Raw genomic sequence first — 16,108 nt, forward strand, 5'->3', positions numbered from 1 at the left:
TTTCAGCTTCGGCCAGCAGGGCGGCCTCGTGCCCCGAGTAGTGCATGATGGCCGGCGGCGAGGGCGGCCGCAGCCGGTCCTCCTCCAGCTTGCGCCGGTGCCGCTCCTCGCGCGCGCGCATCCTCTGCCTGCACTCCCACTCGTAGAAGTCGTCCCTGGCCTGGGCGAAGTCCACGTGCAGGCGGCCCGAGTCCTTTTTGTCCGTGCTGGACCCCAGTCGCATCCGGTAGCCTGAAACCGATGGGGAGTGTGGTCACACGGCCACGCACCTCGCGGCCGGCTTGGCCCAGGCCCTGGAGGTGCCGGAGGGGGGCTCCCTCTCATTTCCCTCCCGTACGAACGAAGGACACCCTCCCATCGGAGGTGGGGAGCAGCGGTCCTTCTCCCTGTAACCCTGAAGCATTGCCAAGTCAAGCCCGTTGCAAATCTGGGGGTAAACACACTGCCGGCAGGCCTCTCACAGGGTCACCTACCCAGTTTCAAGCCAATGTCACCAAGAGGGTGATTCAAGAAGCAGAGCACGTATCATCCTCCTAACTCCTTCTTCTCCCTGGCTTCCGGGAAGCTCCAAAACAAATTTGGCACATAGCTTCCCCCGCCCCCTACCTTTTTTTAAGGCCCTGATTTCACATTTTCACTTTACTGTAACTCTATTGGATAAGCCCTCGTCAATTCTTTTTAGAAAGAGGTGGAGTAGGAGTTTATAAAGAGTATCTGAGATGTTTAAAGAGCCCTACGAATTAAATTCCATAGCACCTCACTCCCGGGCCGTCCCTGTATTCTCCCAGAAAATAATGCTGCTCAATTTTCTCTCTGCAGCTGCAGAAGCCACAATTACCAAGGCGATTCTGCAATGCTGTTTCATTCCCTCTTGCTCTCTGGGGCATGCAGGAGAATATTTTACCTTCAATCAAGAGGCCTCACCGCTGCCCTCCCTAAGACCAGGCAGCACTCTACCTGGCACGCAGCACCGCACAAATCGTCCATGCCATGTTTGCGGGCCCCAGGAGCCTGTACGAGCGCCCAGAGCTGGACCAGAAAACGGGCCTGCAGTCTCTGGGGGACTTGCTGTGGGCTACCCAACTCAGAAAGGCTGCGAGCAGAAGCTTCATCTCAGAAACCAACAGAAACAGAACCCAAACCAGACCGCCAGCCTAACTTCAGATGAAGACTTGGCTTTGAGCTTGCTCTTCAGTTTGGGGTACTCAGATTAAAACACACACACACACACACACACACGCACACACACACAAATTCAGGTCCCAGCAGGATCAGGGGCTGCCAGAGAAGGGAGCGAAATAGGCGTTTTTGCTGGGGAGGGGCTTTCCCGGTGAGAGACCACCGTGAAATGCGAGGCTGCACCACGCTCATGGGCATGATACCGCGGCATATTCCAGTGGGTTATCACAGCATTTTGGGTTGAAACTGGGCTGAGAATCCCTGTAGGGGCTGGCTTCTCCCCAGTGGGGCACTTCACACCTTTGAAAAATTACAAATATGAAACAGACCTCGCGTCCGATTCCCATTATGCCTTTCTTACTCCTGGGTTTCAAGGGCGTTAATCTAAAAATGGGATGATGTGACAATGCCCATCAAAAACTCAAATATCTGATCACGGACGAACAGAATTAACGCTAACGCTGAGTGGATCTTGGTCGTGAGCCACGGAAATTTAGTAAGGCCACAGGCTATAGTGATCTACACAGAACAGCAGGGCAGGCAGGGCGGCCCCGGGCTGGCCGGCTTCCCAACTGGCCAAGCAACTTTTCCCTGCTCATGTCCAGAGCTTTGCTTTTCAGACATTTCTGGTTCCAAAAAGCACCTTCTCCCCCCACCAAAACATCATCATTAAGGCCTTGAAAGAGACCCTGATGAGGCTGACTCTAAAATTAGCTTGGCCTTCAGATGTGGACGTGTTTTAAAATTAGACGGGCCTTCCAGCTGGGCTCGGCTCACAGGGAGGAGGGGCTGCCTTCCCTCCTTCCTGCCCTTGCTATTATCAGCCTTTCTGATCTTCCTGGGATGGACGCTGCAGCCTCTGCGGGGCGGCTGGGTCAGAGCGGGGAGCAGGCCATGCACAAGGGCAGGGAGGCCAGAGCCGAGGCCAGGGCTGAGGCCAGGGCTGAGGCCAGAGCTTAGGCTCCTCCTGCCGCAAAGGGGCGGAGCGAAGCGAAGTGAAGGGCTGAGCTGGGAAGCATGACACAGCACCGAAGTGTAAATGACAGGGCGCCCTCCACGGGCCTGCGCTCCATCCGGCCTGCTCATCTTTGGCACGTCTGATGGGGTTCCCGATCGGCCTAAACATGGTGCTGTGTGGGTGCTGAAAAGCACCTCTGATCTGCTCCGACCCTTTCATTTAATCCAGTTGGGTAAAGCAGTCGTTTTTTGTTTTTTTTTTTTTTTTTTTTTTTTGGTGGAGCTGTGATGAGAACCATGTTCCCAGGGCAGGGTTCCTGGGAAACAACACTCAGCTCTTCTTTATCATCATCGGTGTTATCTGTGTTCAAAACAACCATTTACGAGCTGAACCCAACGATCCCGTGTTGCAGGTGTCCTGCTAAGCACTTAACATCTGTTATTTTGATTCATCCGTATAACAATCCGAAGAGGTAGTACTGTTACTATCTCGGTGTAAGTAAAACATGGCTGTTGGTGTGTGGTAAAATACTTTTATTCTACGTGTTGTCTTCCGGCTCTGTTTTAGAATGCTGTGAGCCACCCGCCACACACACCCCGGCTTTGTAAGGTTTGATCAGATGAGGGTTTTATTGTTATCTAGCTGAGGGAACTTTCTGTGCTGTTGAAATAACCCAAGGCTTCTGGGGTTTGCAAGAGAAATCCATGGCAGTAGGGGCCGACTGCAGAGATCAAGTCAACCTAGCAGTAATGTTCCGATGTGCTTTTGTTTTTTTCCTATTTTTCCTTCACCTTCCCCCATCTGCTTCGCCTCGGGAATGGGGAGCTGGTGAATAAAGAGGTGGTGTGCAGAGTGACAGGCTGAAATATGCAGATGGAGCGTGTGAGGAAGTGGTGATGAGCTGAATCTAAAAATGCATCCTTCGAAAGCCACATGTCAATATCGGCCTCATGATTCTTAGATTTGGCAAAGGCCTTGTTGACAGACTCAATACACTTGCTCCGACATCCACAGAGAGTGGAAGGCAGCATCGGGCCTAATTTCAACATAAAATCTCCGATATAAATTGGCATCTTCAAGGAAGAAAGGGATCATGGGATGGGCTTAACCAAGCTAAATGGACTAGAAGTTGAGCGATGCCATCGGGCCTTCCCCCAACCCCCACGGACTACTTTTCTGCAAAGAACTGGTCTCGACTGGGTTTCCCGCTGTCTAGAAAGTGAACCACTTCTGAGACACAGACATTTCACTGAGAGAGTATTTTATTCTCCCAGAGAATTAGGTTCAATAATAATAATGGTCCTCAGTATTCATAATATTGCTTTTCATCTAATAAGCACTCGAGATCATTAATTAGAAACTTGATGGAATCCCTGGAGACCAGATGTGGCAAACCATCCCTGCAACAAGGTACATTCGCAGACTTACAATGGAGCGTCTGGCAGCGGGAAAAGGCAGAATTCCTCCTTTTCCAGCCCCAAACTCTGAGGACTTTGTGCATGAAGGCCAAAGGGAACAAACTCATAATAACATCATAAAACATAACGAAACGCCTAGGAAACCCCTTATGTAACGCAAAGTACCGGAAAGGTAAATGGCTTTATCGACCATGAATTCCTCCGCAAAGCGAATGTGACAAAAATTCTTCTTGCTCTTCCGGATGGCCGTGATGTCGCCGCACTGCTCAAAGACTTCTTGAATAATCTCCTCGGTCGCATTTTCCGGTAATCCTCCGACAAACACAGTCTTACACCCAGGAGGTCGTTCTCTCGTGGAAGGGGGTGGAAGATCTAATAATTAAGCACAAGAAAACAGAGGGTTTTGCCTTTGATTTCTTTGCGCGCTTTTTTTTTTTTCTGGGTCACCTCGCAGAGTGACTGTCTCCACTCTGAGTGCCCACAGGTTTCCACACCGACTGACAGTGATGGTGGCTGTCTCGTTTTTTTCAGCTCCTCTCCCCTCCTCCTCCCGACCTTTCTTTCCTTCGTGTGTTCATTTCTACACGGAGTGGCTGTGCCGGTCCGTGGACGAATAATTTCATTTCTCCCTCATAATGCGGGAGCCCGGAACACGGGCAAGAAAAACTTCACAAAGTACAAAGCGTGATGAAATAAGAGGATGAAAAACCCCTCGGGTCGTCATCTGCTTTGTCTTGTTGCGGGAAAACGGAGTAGCAAGGCAGAAAGCGGGGGCGGGGGGCGAACCCGAAAGCGTGCACGGTACTTACTGGGCTGGGAGACTCCGGGCCTGAAAACAACAGTTGAGTTTTTTTTCTTATTATTCACATTGAAATGAGCAAACTATTAAGTTTGGGAAAGGCTTTATAAAAAGATAAAATGTACGCAGTCACGACATTTTACCTAGTTTATATGTAGATTGCTTAAGCAATCTCCTGAAAAGTCCACTTAAAAAAGGCAACACTGATTAATATGAATAAAAAAAAAAAAAAATCCTAGCTATTTAAGCCCATAAACTTAGTATCTGAGGCTAAATTGGAAAAAAAAAAAAAATTTCTGGCCCATTTCATCAAATGTATGGTTCCTTCAAGCAAATGCTATTTGTCCCAGACATTCTGAGATGCAGGCTCCTCCCAAATTGCTAACTGCCAAATTAATTCAATTTTCCATCTAGCAAAAAACATTTCCGAGTTTGTCTCCCACGTTTGTGAAGATAGATGGCAGTGGTCACGTGTTTCACACTACGTTATGCAGTAAAAGCTAGACTTCATCAAACGCAACAAGATTCTCAATGCTGGATATGTATCCCCAAATCACACATACTGCCTTCGCGGTGTTGATTCAGCTCCTGGACAGACACACGGTCACTTCTGCACATACTTGTCCTAATCTAGGACAAAGGACTTCTGTAGAGTGGATCCCCCCTCTGTGTATCTACATGGAAGAATTTTGAGTCACAACTGGCAATGAATGCAAGACTACATAAAAAAATAAAAGAAAAGAAAGAAATTTAAATTAATAAGCGAACATTTCTCACAGGTATCACTTACTTGGATTTTGAGGGAAAAGAGTACAACTTTTGCAGTGAATTATTTCTTTGACGACGGCCACTTCAGTTGGCGGTGGGGGTGGTACCAGTCCCAGACCTGGTATCATCGGGTTAATGGGGGTGATCCCAGTCACCATGTTGAGGCCTGGATCAAATCCTGGTACACAGATTGAGTCTGGAAGGTACACAAAATGACATTTTGGCTGGAGGATTGTAAATGAATTTTTGTATTTTCCTGAAAAGATTATTTGACTTTACACTTTTTTTTTTTTTTACAGTTTTTTAGGAATTTCTCTGGGCACAGGCGTAGCATTATAAAAAGCTATTCCAGAAAGGTAGAGAGAAAAGAATAGATGAACTTTTAAAAATCTACAGGAAAAGAAAATTGTATTATTTAAAACGTGAACGTGGCAGAACGGAACGCAACGCCTTAAAGTGCCACGAAGCTTCGATACGATTGCGAACGCGATTTTCCGTTTCTTAACCTCGTGCGTTATTCACACTGGTTTATGACCAGGACGTGGGAAGAAACATCATTTACCTCTGAAGTGCCCTGTGAGTCTAACTGTCAACTGCTTTTATCAAAAGAGCCTTCTGCCCCAAATGACCCAGATTTAGGAAAGGTCAATGTATATGTGCACACTGTAGAATGATGCGTCGGGTCCAGAATAAACTATTTCCCCCAGGAAATTAAAAAAAAAAAAAGAGTGACTATAATTAATATGGCCGGGTTAGATACAGGCGGGCATTAAAATTAGCTATATATATTTCTAAGTTCTGTAGGATAATTACACTTTCTTTCTATAATTTCATTGACAAATAATTGACCACCCTTCTAAAATCTTTATTCCCTGTATGAAAAAAAATATATATATATATATGACCTTTATAAGAAATGGAAGGAGGCAAAAGGATGCATTTTCCAATGGAAACACAATTTATTTTTTTAGTGTGCTAATGAAGCAAGTAATTTCAATACAGGGACTTTTTTTTTTTTTAAACGAGTAATTTTTTTTTTTTTTTTAAACGAGTAAGACTTTTCTGAGAGCAGGGACTGTTACAATGTACTGAGCTTCTGGAGTAGCTGCGAGGGGAATCCTCTCCTGAGAGTTTTTCTGACTGCAGGAAGCAGATACTCTCACTGGCGGCCTGATAATGTTCCCAGGTGGACAGACAGCAGCCACAGGTGCCACCAGGCGGAGCCACGGCAACCCCGCCCCGCCGTCCTCACAGATGAAATCCCCTTCTCTTACTTTCCTGTCTTTTTCTCCCTCTTCCTCCTGGGCGGCTCCTGTTCTTCCTTCCTGGCCCCCTCCTCTGTGGTCTTCACATACAGCCGGCGCCTCAGCCCCCGCAGGCCTGTGCTGAACTGTCACATAAGCCCGGAGGCTGATGAAATGGCACCTGCAGAGTTGGCTAAGCCACGCCAGAGCAGCAGAGGGACCGGCGCACTCGCCCTTTCTGGGGGAAGCTTTAGCGGAGCTTTCCGCCAGCCCCCCTGGGTAATTCCACTCCTCCCCTGGGGTGAGCAGAGTCAGCGGAGGGATCCTGATCTAGAACCCCGGCAGGCCTGCCGTCCCATTTATCAAGAAACCCATTCAATTCGATAGCATAGCAGGGGGCTTCGGTAAAATGAGATTTGGGGGTTTTTTGGGTTTTGTTTTTTTTCGGTGTTTTTATAACCCTAAATATAAATGCTAAATGATCGTTCTTTTTGAAAGTAGCCACCCTGACATTCCTCTCTCGTTACGCTCCTCGGTTTCGTCATCTGTACTGTGGGATTGTTGACTGGATAATCTCTTGGAGCGCCAGCATTCCAGGACCCCGGGACTCTGTGCTGATATTGCTCGAAGCCAAGGGATATACAAAAGACATAAACGTTCGGAACTGACAGAGACAAGACTCGAACTTGGGTTATTCACTTGAAATCCTCGTAAAGTTTCACAGGTCTTATTCCCGCTTCGCAGGTAGAGAAATTGAAGCTTAAAGCAGTTAAGTGACCTTTCCAGCATCACAAAATGGCAAAGCCAGAACTAGAGCTCAGGTCTCTCTGCTCCATATTTAAACTCGCCTCTGAACTACTTCAGAGTTCCCACTGAGAATGACCGACTTGATCGTCCACCTAACACACGCCGCTCCTACAGATGTACTCCACTCTTAAACGAAATCAAGATGGATCCTCCTAAACCGGATGCCAGTTCTAAAGGAGAAGTCAGAATACGATGGTTCTCAATGACTTCATCACTGAAATAACAGACCGGCTTCCAAGGTGAATATATCAGAACAGAAATGGGAGGATTGGCATACTATCGCCTTTACTTAATCTCTGCATACAGAAGCCCCGCCCGCATCTTTCTTGGCCTGGCCCTCACTATTGTTTGCCAACAAAAGGTGATTTAAGGCTGGAATCACTCAGGGCTGCAAACCCAGAAACGAGAGCCCTGTGAATTACAAAAACCAGATGTTTCCTACACATGAGATGAGGAGCCCAGGGCTCACACGCCTTTCCGGTTGTAAGGGACTGTTGTTTTCTTTTTTGAAGGCCAAATAAATACATACGTCTTCAGATAGGGGAACGAAGGATACTACTCTCGAGAAAATACTTTCCTATACAGCAAGAGTTACTTTGCTTTCCTCTGACAGATCCATAGGAAGAGACTCTGAGGTTTAATGAAATCTGCATGGCGAGTGCAGTAGCTTGAAAACAGCTTAGGAAGGAATTAACACTTAAATTATGTTGGCCCTCGAAGGGTCTGAAATTCAGTATTTGAGGAAGGAAGTAGGGAAGGATTAAACTTTTTTTTTTTTCTTTTTAAAGAACCCATTAATTTTTAACAATATATGAACAGATGGAGATTGTTTTCTCAAACAGCATAGGAACCTATTATGTAGTGACTCATTAAAGCCAATGCACAATTTTTGCAAGTCTGAGGAAGTCACATGCACAGGGAGACGAAGGCGCAGAGAGAAAGTGTGCTCTCGGAGCCGGTCCCGCATCTTGCTTAGAAAAAGTGCCCCTGTGAACTTCACAGATAATGAGTTATAATTCCACTCAGGGAAGAGAGGAAGAAGCCTTAAATTGCAGCCGGAAAGAATCCAATTAAGTACAGAGGAGAACTTTCTTTGAGAAACTGTACTCACACAGAGGAAGGGTTATTTATTTCAACGCCCGCGGCCCGGCCAGCGCCCCTCTGTGTTGCTGACTGCCAGCCGGCACAGAGGTGGCCAACGTTTCTTTGTTGTTGTCTTGTCTCAAGTGGACAAGTCAAAACAGAAACGAATACCTGATTCATACACAGTCCACTGTTTTATCAATTAGATGGGCATTTTTCAGAGTTGGGTGGGTCGGGGTTATGTATTCAGGACTTCAGAGGCACGGTAGCACGGTGGTTTCATTCATTCATTCATTCATTCTTCATTATCCGTTCATTACCCATTCATTCATTCACTCATTCATTCAATATTTCCTGGGCACGTACTGTGGCCGGCATCTGGAGTTACAGCGGCAACTGTAATACGTTCCCCGTGGGAAATTGCAGGGGTTGGGATGGGCAGCAAACTCAGCAGAACTGTTGAGAAACGTGACCTGAGGCTCGAAGGACTAAGAGAGCCGTCCAGAGAGGGACCTGCCGGACAGACCTGCCAGGCCTGGGGGGTTCCCGGCCCTGCGGCCACGGTGGACTGAGGGGTCACAGGAGTCAGGTCAAACTCATACGCTTCGGGCTCATGGTCACTGGACGGCACCGCTGAGGGTCAGACATGGCCCCCACCAGGACCCGTGCCGGCTGTGCTGGCCTCTGTCTCTCCTCCTTCTTGCCAGCTGACCCTCGCAGTGGCTCGTCCCTTTTCTGCCCTGTCCAGTCGATGCCTTAGTCAAGTCTCATATTTCAGGTGCGAGCTGGACCCTACCTGAAAGGAAGGAGTAAAGGCTTATCCCCAGTCAGGGCTGAGCATAACTAGGTTAGGTGTAGGTGTGGATGCCGGGCTGGGCTGGGGCCGAGGGGACAGAGGTAAGCTGTCAGTGCCAGGAACAAGTCTGGTCCAGAAGGTAGGACTCTGTCCATAGGTCACAGGGCCCAAACTACCCTGGTCCAGGATTCTGACTCAGTCTAGGGGAACTTGAGGTTGGGCAGTAACGCTAAACGGTGTCAGAGGTCGAGAAATACCAGGTGATCTGGCAGGTACCTGAGCTGTGACTCGGGCTGGAGAAGCAAAGACAAGATCCAGACACCAGGACTGAAGCCTGGGGCTTGGGGACGGACACGCACACCCCAGTTATCAAGTCCTGGGGCACAGGGCAGAGCCTGACCACTGTCAAGCCCAGCTGGATGCTGAGCCCCAGAAGGCAGGGCTCCAGAACCTCCTCTCCCTGAGGCCCAGCTGAGACTGCAAGTCCAGGCAGACGCCGAGCACGTGGGGGCCGGGCCGGGCTTGGTACCGGGCAGAGAGCCGGGCCGGAGAGCCGAGGACACACTGCAGCAGCGCCTCTCCTGACTCCAGAAGAATTCCCCACTCAACATATGATCTCTCGTCACTCGACAGAGAAACCGTGTGGCACGGGAGGACACTGTTCACCGGAACTTGAGGATGGAGAGGCCGTTTCTCACGAGAGCTCCCCGCTGCAGCTTGCAAGCCCTGCTCTTCTGTGTCAGGTAAGGTCATGAACTATCCAAGTCATGCTTTTTTTTCCCATTCCATGTCCACCTTTTCTCAAAAACTCATAAAATTAATTTTACGGTCAACAAAGAACAGTCGTTTTTAAAAAATGATGTCGAAGGGAAAGTTTCTGGTCACGGCTAGGTGACCGCGAGGCTGGCTGGTTCCTGAGCCCCTCTGAGCTTCAGTGTCCACATCGGGTGGGAGCGAACATGAACGCCAGACAAGCCACCTCCACAAAACAGGAGCATCAGGGCGAAAGCTGTGTGTCACCGTGTTAAGCGCCCAAGTCTGCAGCCAAATACACCCGTGACCGGGCCCTGGGTCGCCCACGCACGGGCTGTGTGACCTTGGGAGATGTAGCTAATCTTTCCAAGCCTGATTTAGAATATCTGTAAAAGGGGATGATCCCATTTAAATTTTTAATATTCTTGTGAGGATTAAATGGGATTAAATAAAACCCAAAGCATTTAATATAATGTCCAGCACGTGGTAAGTACTCAAATGTCAGCAATTACATGCAACGTTAATAAATATATATTTTAATGTAAAATAAATATTTATGTAACCTTATACAAATGTTATTAACATTTTTTTTTTCACTTGACAAATGTTTGAGTGACTACTAGGTAGGTGTTGGATGTTTTGCTGATACTTTGCCTGCATGAATTGGATGTTTTGCTGATACTTTGCCTTTATGAGTCTTTCCTCAATGGAAGCGAGAGTCTCGTGGCAGAAACAACTAACCAGACAATGACTATACAGTATGAAAACTGTTACGGACATTTATATAAGGGGTCCCACGGAAACAAAGAGAAGGGGGCATCAAAACCAGTCTGGCTCACGAGGTGTTATGGGTTGAATTTTGTACCACTGAAAAGATATACTGAAGTCCTAACTCCCCTCATACCTGTGATGTGACTATTTGGAAATACGGTCTTAGTAGATGTAATCAAGATAAGGTCACACATATAAATAGGGTGAGCCCTATTTATATGACTGGTGTCCTTATAAAAAGAGGAGAGAAGACACAGACAGACAGACAGACAGATAGAGAGACTCCTACATGATGACGGAGGCAGTGATTGAAGACATGAAGCTACAAGCCGAGGAACGCCAAGGACAGCGAACAGAAATCAGAAACTCAGAAAAAGGCATAAAACAGGTTTTCCCGCGATCCTTCCGAGAGAGGACGGCGCTGCCGACACCTTGATTTTGGACTTTTAGCCTCTGAACTGTGAGAGAATAAGTGTGAAGCCCTCCCAGGTGTGGGCCTGTGTTATGACAGCCCTAGGAAGCCGTACGCAGGACAGCGTCACGGAAGGAACGCTGGAGGGGGTGACAGCTGAGCCGAGGCTTAAAGGGATGACTTCTGCATATACCAGGGGCCTGTGAAGAAGAGAGGCCCACGATCTACCCATTAGGAGCATCGTAAATGCAAAGATCTTTCTAAAGGTTCTCTTTGAAGAAATGCTGGAAACCAGTGTCCTGGAGGAAGAATTTGTGTGTGTGTGTGTGGGGGGGGGGAATAAACAAATAAAATAAAAAATAAAAAACAAACCAAAAATAAACCCTTGAAGATTGCTACATATTTACTGAGAACGAATCACTCGCACAGATTGTAAGTTAACGTAACAGTGCGCCAGGGTGTGAGACAAGTGACACGCTGAATCTTTAAGAAAGTAAAACTGAAGTTGCTCCCACGATCTCTCCGAAGCGATGCCGAGGGGCAGAGGCGTGTCTTCCGTGAAACCCCAAGTGCGCGCCCCAGATGAGTATTAAGTAACTTTGGGGGCCCAGAGCCCCGCCGCGCCGCCTTCGAAACGAAGCCCTCGTCCTGTTCTGTCGTCCACGCCTCCCTCTCCCGGCCTGGGGACGCGACGCCGGCAGATGCTTTACGTGCTGCTGACTGGAGCCAGGAGACACGTGACCGTATCTGAAACTGTGACACGATGCCAAGTGAAGAGAATTTCAAAGCTTTTGACCCACGCCGGCGCTGAGAGGCGCCGAGTGCTCGAGCCTGTCTGTCAGATCTTTCCAGCGACCTGCACGCGAAGCATGCACTCAAAAACCAAAGACGTTTTGAGTGAGCAGGAGGCGAAGGCCCATCAAAGGTTCTGTGAGAATCACTGCCACTGGCGATTTATTTGAATTTGAAGCCAGAGCAGCTTCCGTGCAGAGGCCTGAGCTGTCACACTCAAAGTCAGCCGCTCTGTTTCCCGGCCCTGCAGAGCACGTGCTTCAGACGCCACAGGCCCCGCGGCTGAGGTGTAAAAACCATGGCGGTCAGGCGAGGCGGAGTTCACTTAGACAAGGAAGCAAAGGACCCTGGGCGTCACCAAGGGTCATGGCATTTCAAAGCTAAAAGAGACTTGGGCGTTTCCTAATCCTACACCCTTGGTTTAGAGAGGAGAACACTGAGGCCCAGAGAGGCCGGTGACTTGCCCAGAGTCACACGGCTCGTTCGTGGGGCTGGGGTTAGGACAGAGGGCTGCTTCGGCACCGTGCATTCGGGGTCCCAGCGTCTGTCCATCCTGTCCTCCTCAGGACATGTCTGGGGACAGTCCACTCATCGCCTCCCGATGGCCCGTTCCATTCCGTAACGGTTTCACAGTGACAGATGCATCCCTCCTATGTCGGCTCAGGACCTGATATTCTGTCGTGAAATCTGTGCCCTTTTTTTAAGTAACATTTAAGTAACTATGGCCTCGTCCATGTCCTGGTTCGGCACCCCTGGGCATGAAATCTGTGCCCTTGGTAAACATTTAAGTAACTCTGGCCTCGTCCATGTCCTGGTTCGGCACCCCTGGGCTGCTCTCACGGGTCCAAGTCTCTCTCCTATCATTTCTGGTCAAACCCATGGAGAAAGATCACAGGACAGTGAGCCTTCCCTCAGGCAGCCTCGCACCCTGCCCCCGCAGTCTCTCCACACGGTGACTGTGCCCTAAAACCCGCCCGTGACGGCATCTGAGGTGACCTACCCCGAGAAACAGCCCAGGTGCGAGCTGGCCTATTTGATTAGCCGTGCCCTCTACCTTTCTGAACTCAAACTCCATATTTTTCACTGACTCGGTACATTACGATTACAAAACAACGGTCGCATTTGAACGCTGGCTTTGTGCCTGGCCCGTGGTGGACGCCTCATGTCATCTCATCGTGGGAGCCTTTCTGGCAGGCCTGTCACAGCTGACACACATCGAATGACCTCATTCCACTGGACCGCACACGTCCTGTCTCTGCGGGGCGCTTGTGAAACGCAATGAGACTTCGCATTTTCCACTGACTTTTCCCAAACCTGTCTGCTTAGGTTCTCATCCTGTCTTTAACTTTCCCTCCCGGGCCCTCCGTATCTACAGAATGGCAGGACAACGCTTGCGCGACGTTCCCGCCCCGTCTAAGTCACCAGCAAGTTTCTCGGCCAGGGAAGCAGAGACGACCCCGTCAGACAAAACCCCTCAGACTCCTCCCGCAACACCGACCCCTCTGGTCTGTTGCTTCCAGACTTCCAGCTCTGAGGGCCGTGGCCAAGTCTCGCTGCATGGGACGACCCTTAGCGCCTTGCATCGGAGGCTCGTGCTAACTTGCTTTCCCTGCTCCGCGGCCTGCTGGCCGCCTCTCCCTTGATCCCAAACCTTGTCTGAATTCATGACATCCAAGGCATCGGCCCTACTGCACTCTGGGGTAGATTAAGTAACTTCGGGGGTTATCTAGTTCTTTTAATGGCACTGTCCTCGCCCCACTATCGGTAACTACAACCCCTCATGTGCCAAGACCTTTTGAGCGGCCGACCGTTGAAAGGTTTCGTATGTCGTCATCTTTTCTGTCCCTATAGCTGTTTACGTTCTCACGAGTGCTCATCTGGAGTATTGCGAAAGCTTCACTGTGTGCTCAGAAGCTTCTCTAACTTTCCGCTCTCCTCCACTCTTCCCCACACCCCCAAGGCCTTCTCACACCCCTGGACCTGGGATCAGGAGGTGATGCTCACAAGAGACCCCTAAGAACGGGCCCTAATTGGGGTCTCTAAATCACTTTTTGCAGACTTCTTTTCACATCCTTCTCTCCTTAACCGATGATTAATTTTCTCTCTGAATGATGGTATGCGGCCTTGTCCAGCAGGACTGGTAGACAGTGATAGAAAAAAAAAAGAACTGAACAGGCTCCTGGCGCTCTCTGCTTTGTTCTGGCAGGCTCATGGCACAGGAGCAGAAGGCAGAGGTGGAACACTACTAAATTCCGAGAAATAGTTTTGACTATTCAGTCAGTCGCGCACATAAGAAGCACTCTTTCACTTGATAATTCTAATGATCTATTTATCCATTTATCTGTCTGTCTTTCTAAGGCGTGGGGAACACTCCAGGTCTCTGTTGAAAGACTAAATAATTTACGTCGACACGTTTCTTTCTGCCATTCGATATCTCCTGGCTCTTCGAAACCGACCCTCTCTTTGCAGTCGGAGTAATAACCTGGAGTCGCGTTGATATAAAGCCAAAGCCACTGCAGTTGGTGGCTGCAGAAGCGGCATTCTACAGCACGGAAACTCTTCATCGGGATCTCCCCTTTGAGACCTGTACCTTTCCAGGGCAACAGGCAAGGGATCACCTTTTGATTCCATGTATCAACCTTGGCTTTGGTTTGTAAAGGCACCTGGGAGATCGGTAACATCTCATAAATTTAAACGAGAACAAAGGAAAGCTTATTCGACATTTAGCTTCAGAGAAAACATTCCCATCATATTATTTTAAACAATTTATGTGGGTTTCAATTTAAAGTTACTGTCTGAAGGCGTCCAAGCAACACGGGATTGGTCTCTTTAAGATCAGCTTATAGCTGTGGACTTGGAGGGAGGCTAGAGCCCGTTTTAAAAATAAACACATCACAAGTACTCCTGAAGGGAACTTCGAACTGTGTGTTGTTTTTAAGTCAGAGACAATGATTACTTTGATTGTTCTGCAGGGCCGTGTGGGCGAGGATGAGCGGCCAGCTGAAGCGGGCCCAACACAGCCCTCGGCACGTAGTCACCTCCAAGAAATATTTGTCAGATGCATGAAAGAAATGACGAAATCCGCAGAATTTAAAGAGATTGCACTAAAGGGACTAGACAAAGACCTATCTGCTTTTTCAATCCACAGTGTCGCCACATAAATCCCTCTAAGGTTCTGCGGCAAATGGGGCCTGGCGTTCTTTATGTTTACCTCGTAAACTGAACGGTGAGAACCGTGAGGGCTTCTGCTGGTTATGCTTCTTACTGTCCCTGGAAAACGGTGGTGACTGTTACTCCCATGTTACAGATAACGAGACTGAGAGGCACAAGGAGGGAAGGTGTGTCAGGGTCCCAGAACACACACTGGCGGGACTGGCCTCTGAGTGCCGCTTCACAGCACGCGTACGACGTCACTGACGTCCACCCTGCTGCCAGCTCATGGCTGCAAAAACACAGACCGGACCCTACAGAAATGGGATGGAGAGGCAGGAGGGTGAGTACAGTGTCATTTACATCTATAGAAGGTCGACCAGCGTGGGAACACTTGGAAAATTCAGGATGGCGATGAGTATCTTTTTTTTTTTTTCTTTCACAGTTTCCTTTTGTGCTACAGGACCAGGCTGTAATCAAACAGTGGCGTAAGTGAAATGCTACTTAATCAAAATGAGCTTTAAAAAAAAAAAAGGTAAAAATGAAATCCTCGCTTACCTACTGTGAAAATTTTAAATGAAAGCGCAAACCATCATCGATAGATGCTGTCTTCTATTTTAATATTAGGGGACTCTAAGGGGAAAATAAAGATGGAGAAAATAAAGAAAATGTCGATCGTGGGCGGGAATGAGAAAATCAGGGGAAGAAATAGAGCTGAGACGGCCAGGAGAGAGAAATCAGAGGGAAAGACCGGCGAGGGTCAGCCCGACGCTCAGGTGCAAGGGGCGGCTCGCCCTCCTGCCTGACCCCGCTGCCTCTCTGTGCCAGGGTGGCTGTGAGGGTTCAATGAGTTAAAAGACCTGTGAGCTTAAAAGAGTGTCCGGTATATGGGAAGCACTAGATACACGTTAGCTATCGCTTTAACGAGGGATATTATACACGTTTTTGTGTGTACGCCTATGCACGCGTGTGTTACACAAACTACATAATGCGACACTGTCTTCGTGGCCTTCCTTTGAAGAAAAGGCATACACACAAAATTCTCTGTTGCTTTCTAAGTTAACGTTTTTATCATCTGCCCGAATTTCGAGAAGTAGTTCTTCAGGTGAAAATCAGGAGGGTCTTCTAGGAAAACAACTGAGGAGTCAGTGTCCTACAGTTTCCCCAGAGGAGAAGAG

The 16,108-nt window shown here is 48.6% G+C and overlaps 1 protein-coding gene across 1 annotated transcript in view; it reads right to left on the reverse strand.

The window, feature by feature from the left end:
- The window catches only part of ENOX1 (ecto-NOX disulfide-thiol exchanger 1), a 286,775-nt gene that overhangs the window by 121,396 nt on the left and 149,271 nt on the right, over positions 1 to 16,108 (reverse strand). Inside the window, exons 6-8 of the mRNA XM_025048988.1 lie at positions 5,145 to 5,318; positions 3,721 to 3,927; positions 4 to 231 (exon numbers count right to left, since the gene is read on the reverse strand). Coding sequence (XP_024904756.1) covers positions 4 to 231; positions 3,721 to 3,927; positions 5,145 to 5,318 — 609 coding nt within the window. The remainder of the gene's footprint in view (positions 1 to 3; positions 232 to 3,720; positions 3,928 to 5,144; positions 5,319 to 16,108) is intronic.

Source organism: Pteropus alecto, unplaced genomic scaffold (assembly GCF_000325575.1).
Source record: "Pteropus alecto unplaced genomic scaffold, ASM32557v1 scaffold35, whole genome shotgun sequence".
Lineage (NCBI taxonomy): Eukaryota > Metazoa > Chordata > Mammalia > Chiroptera > Pteropodidae > Pteropus > Pteropus alecto.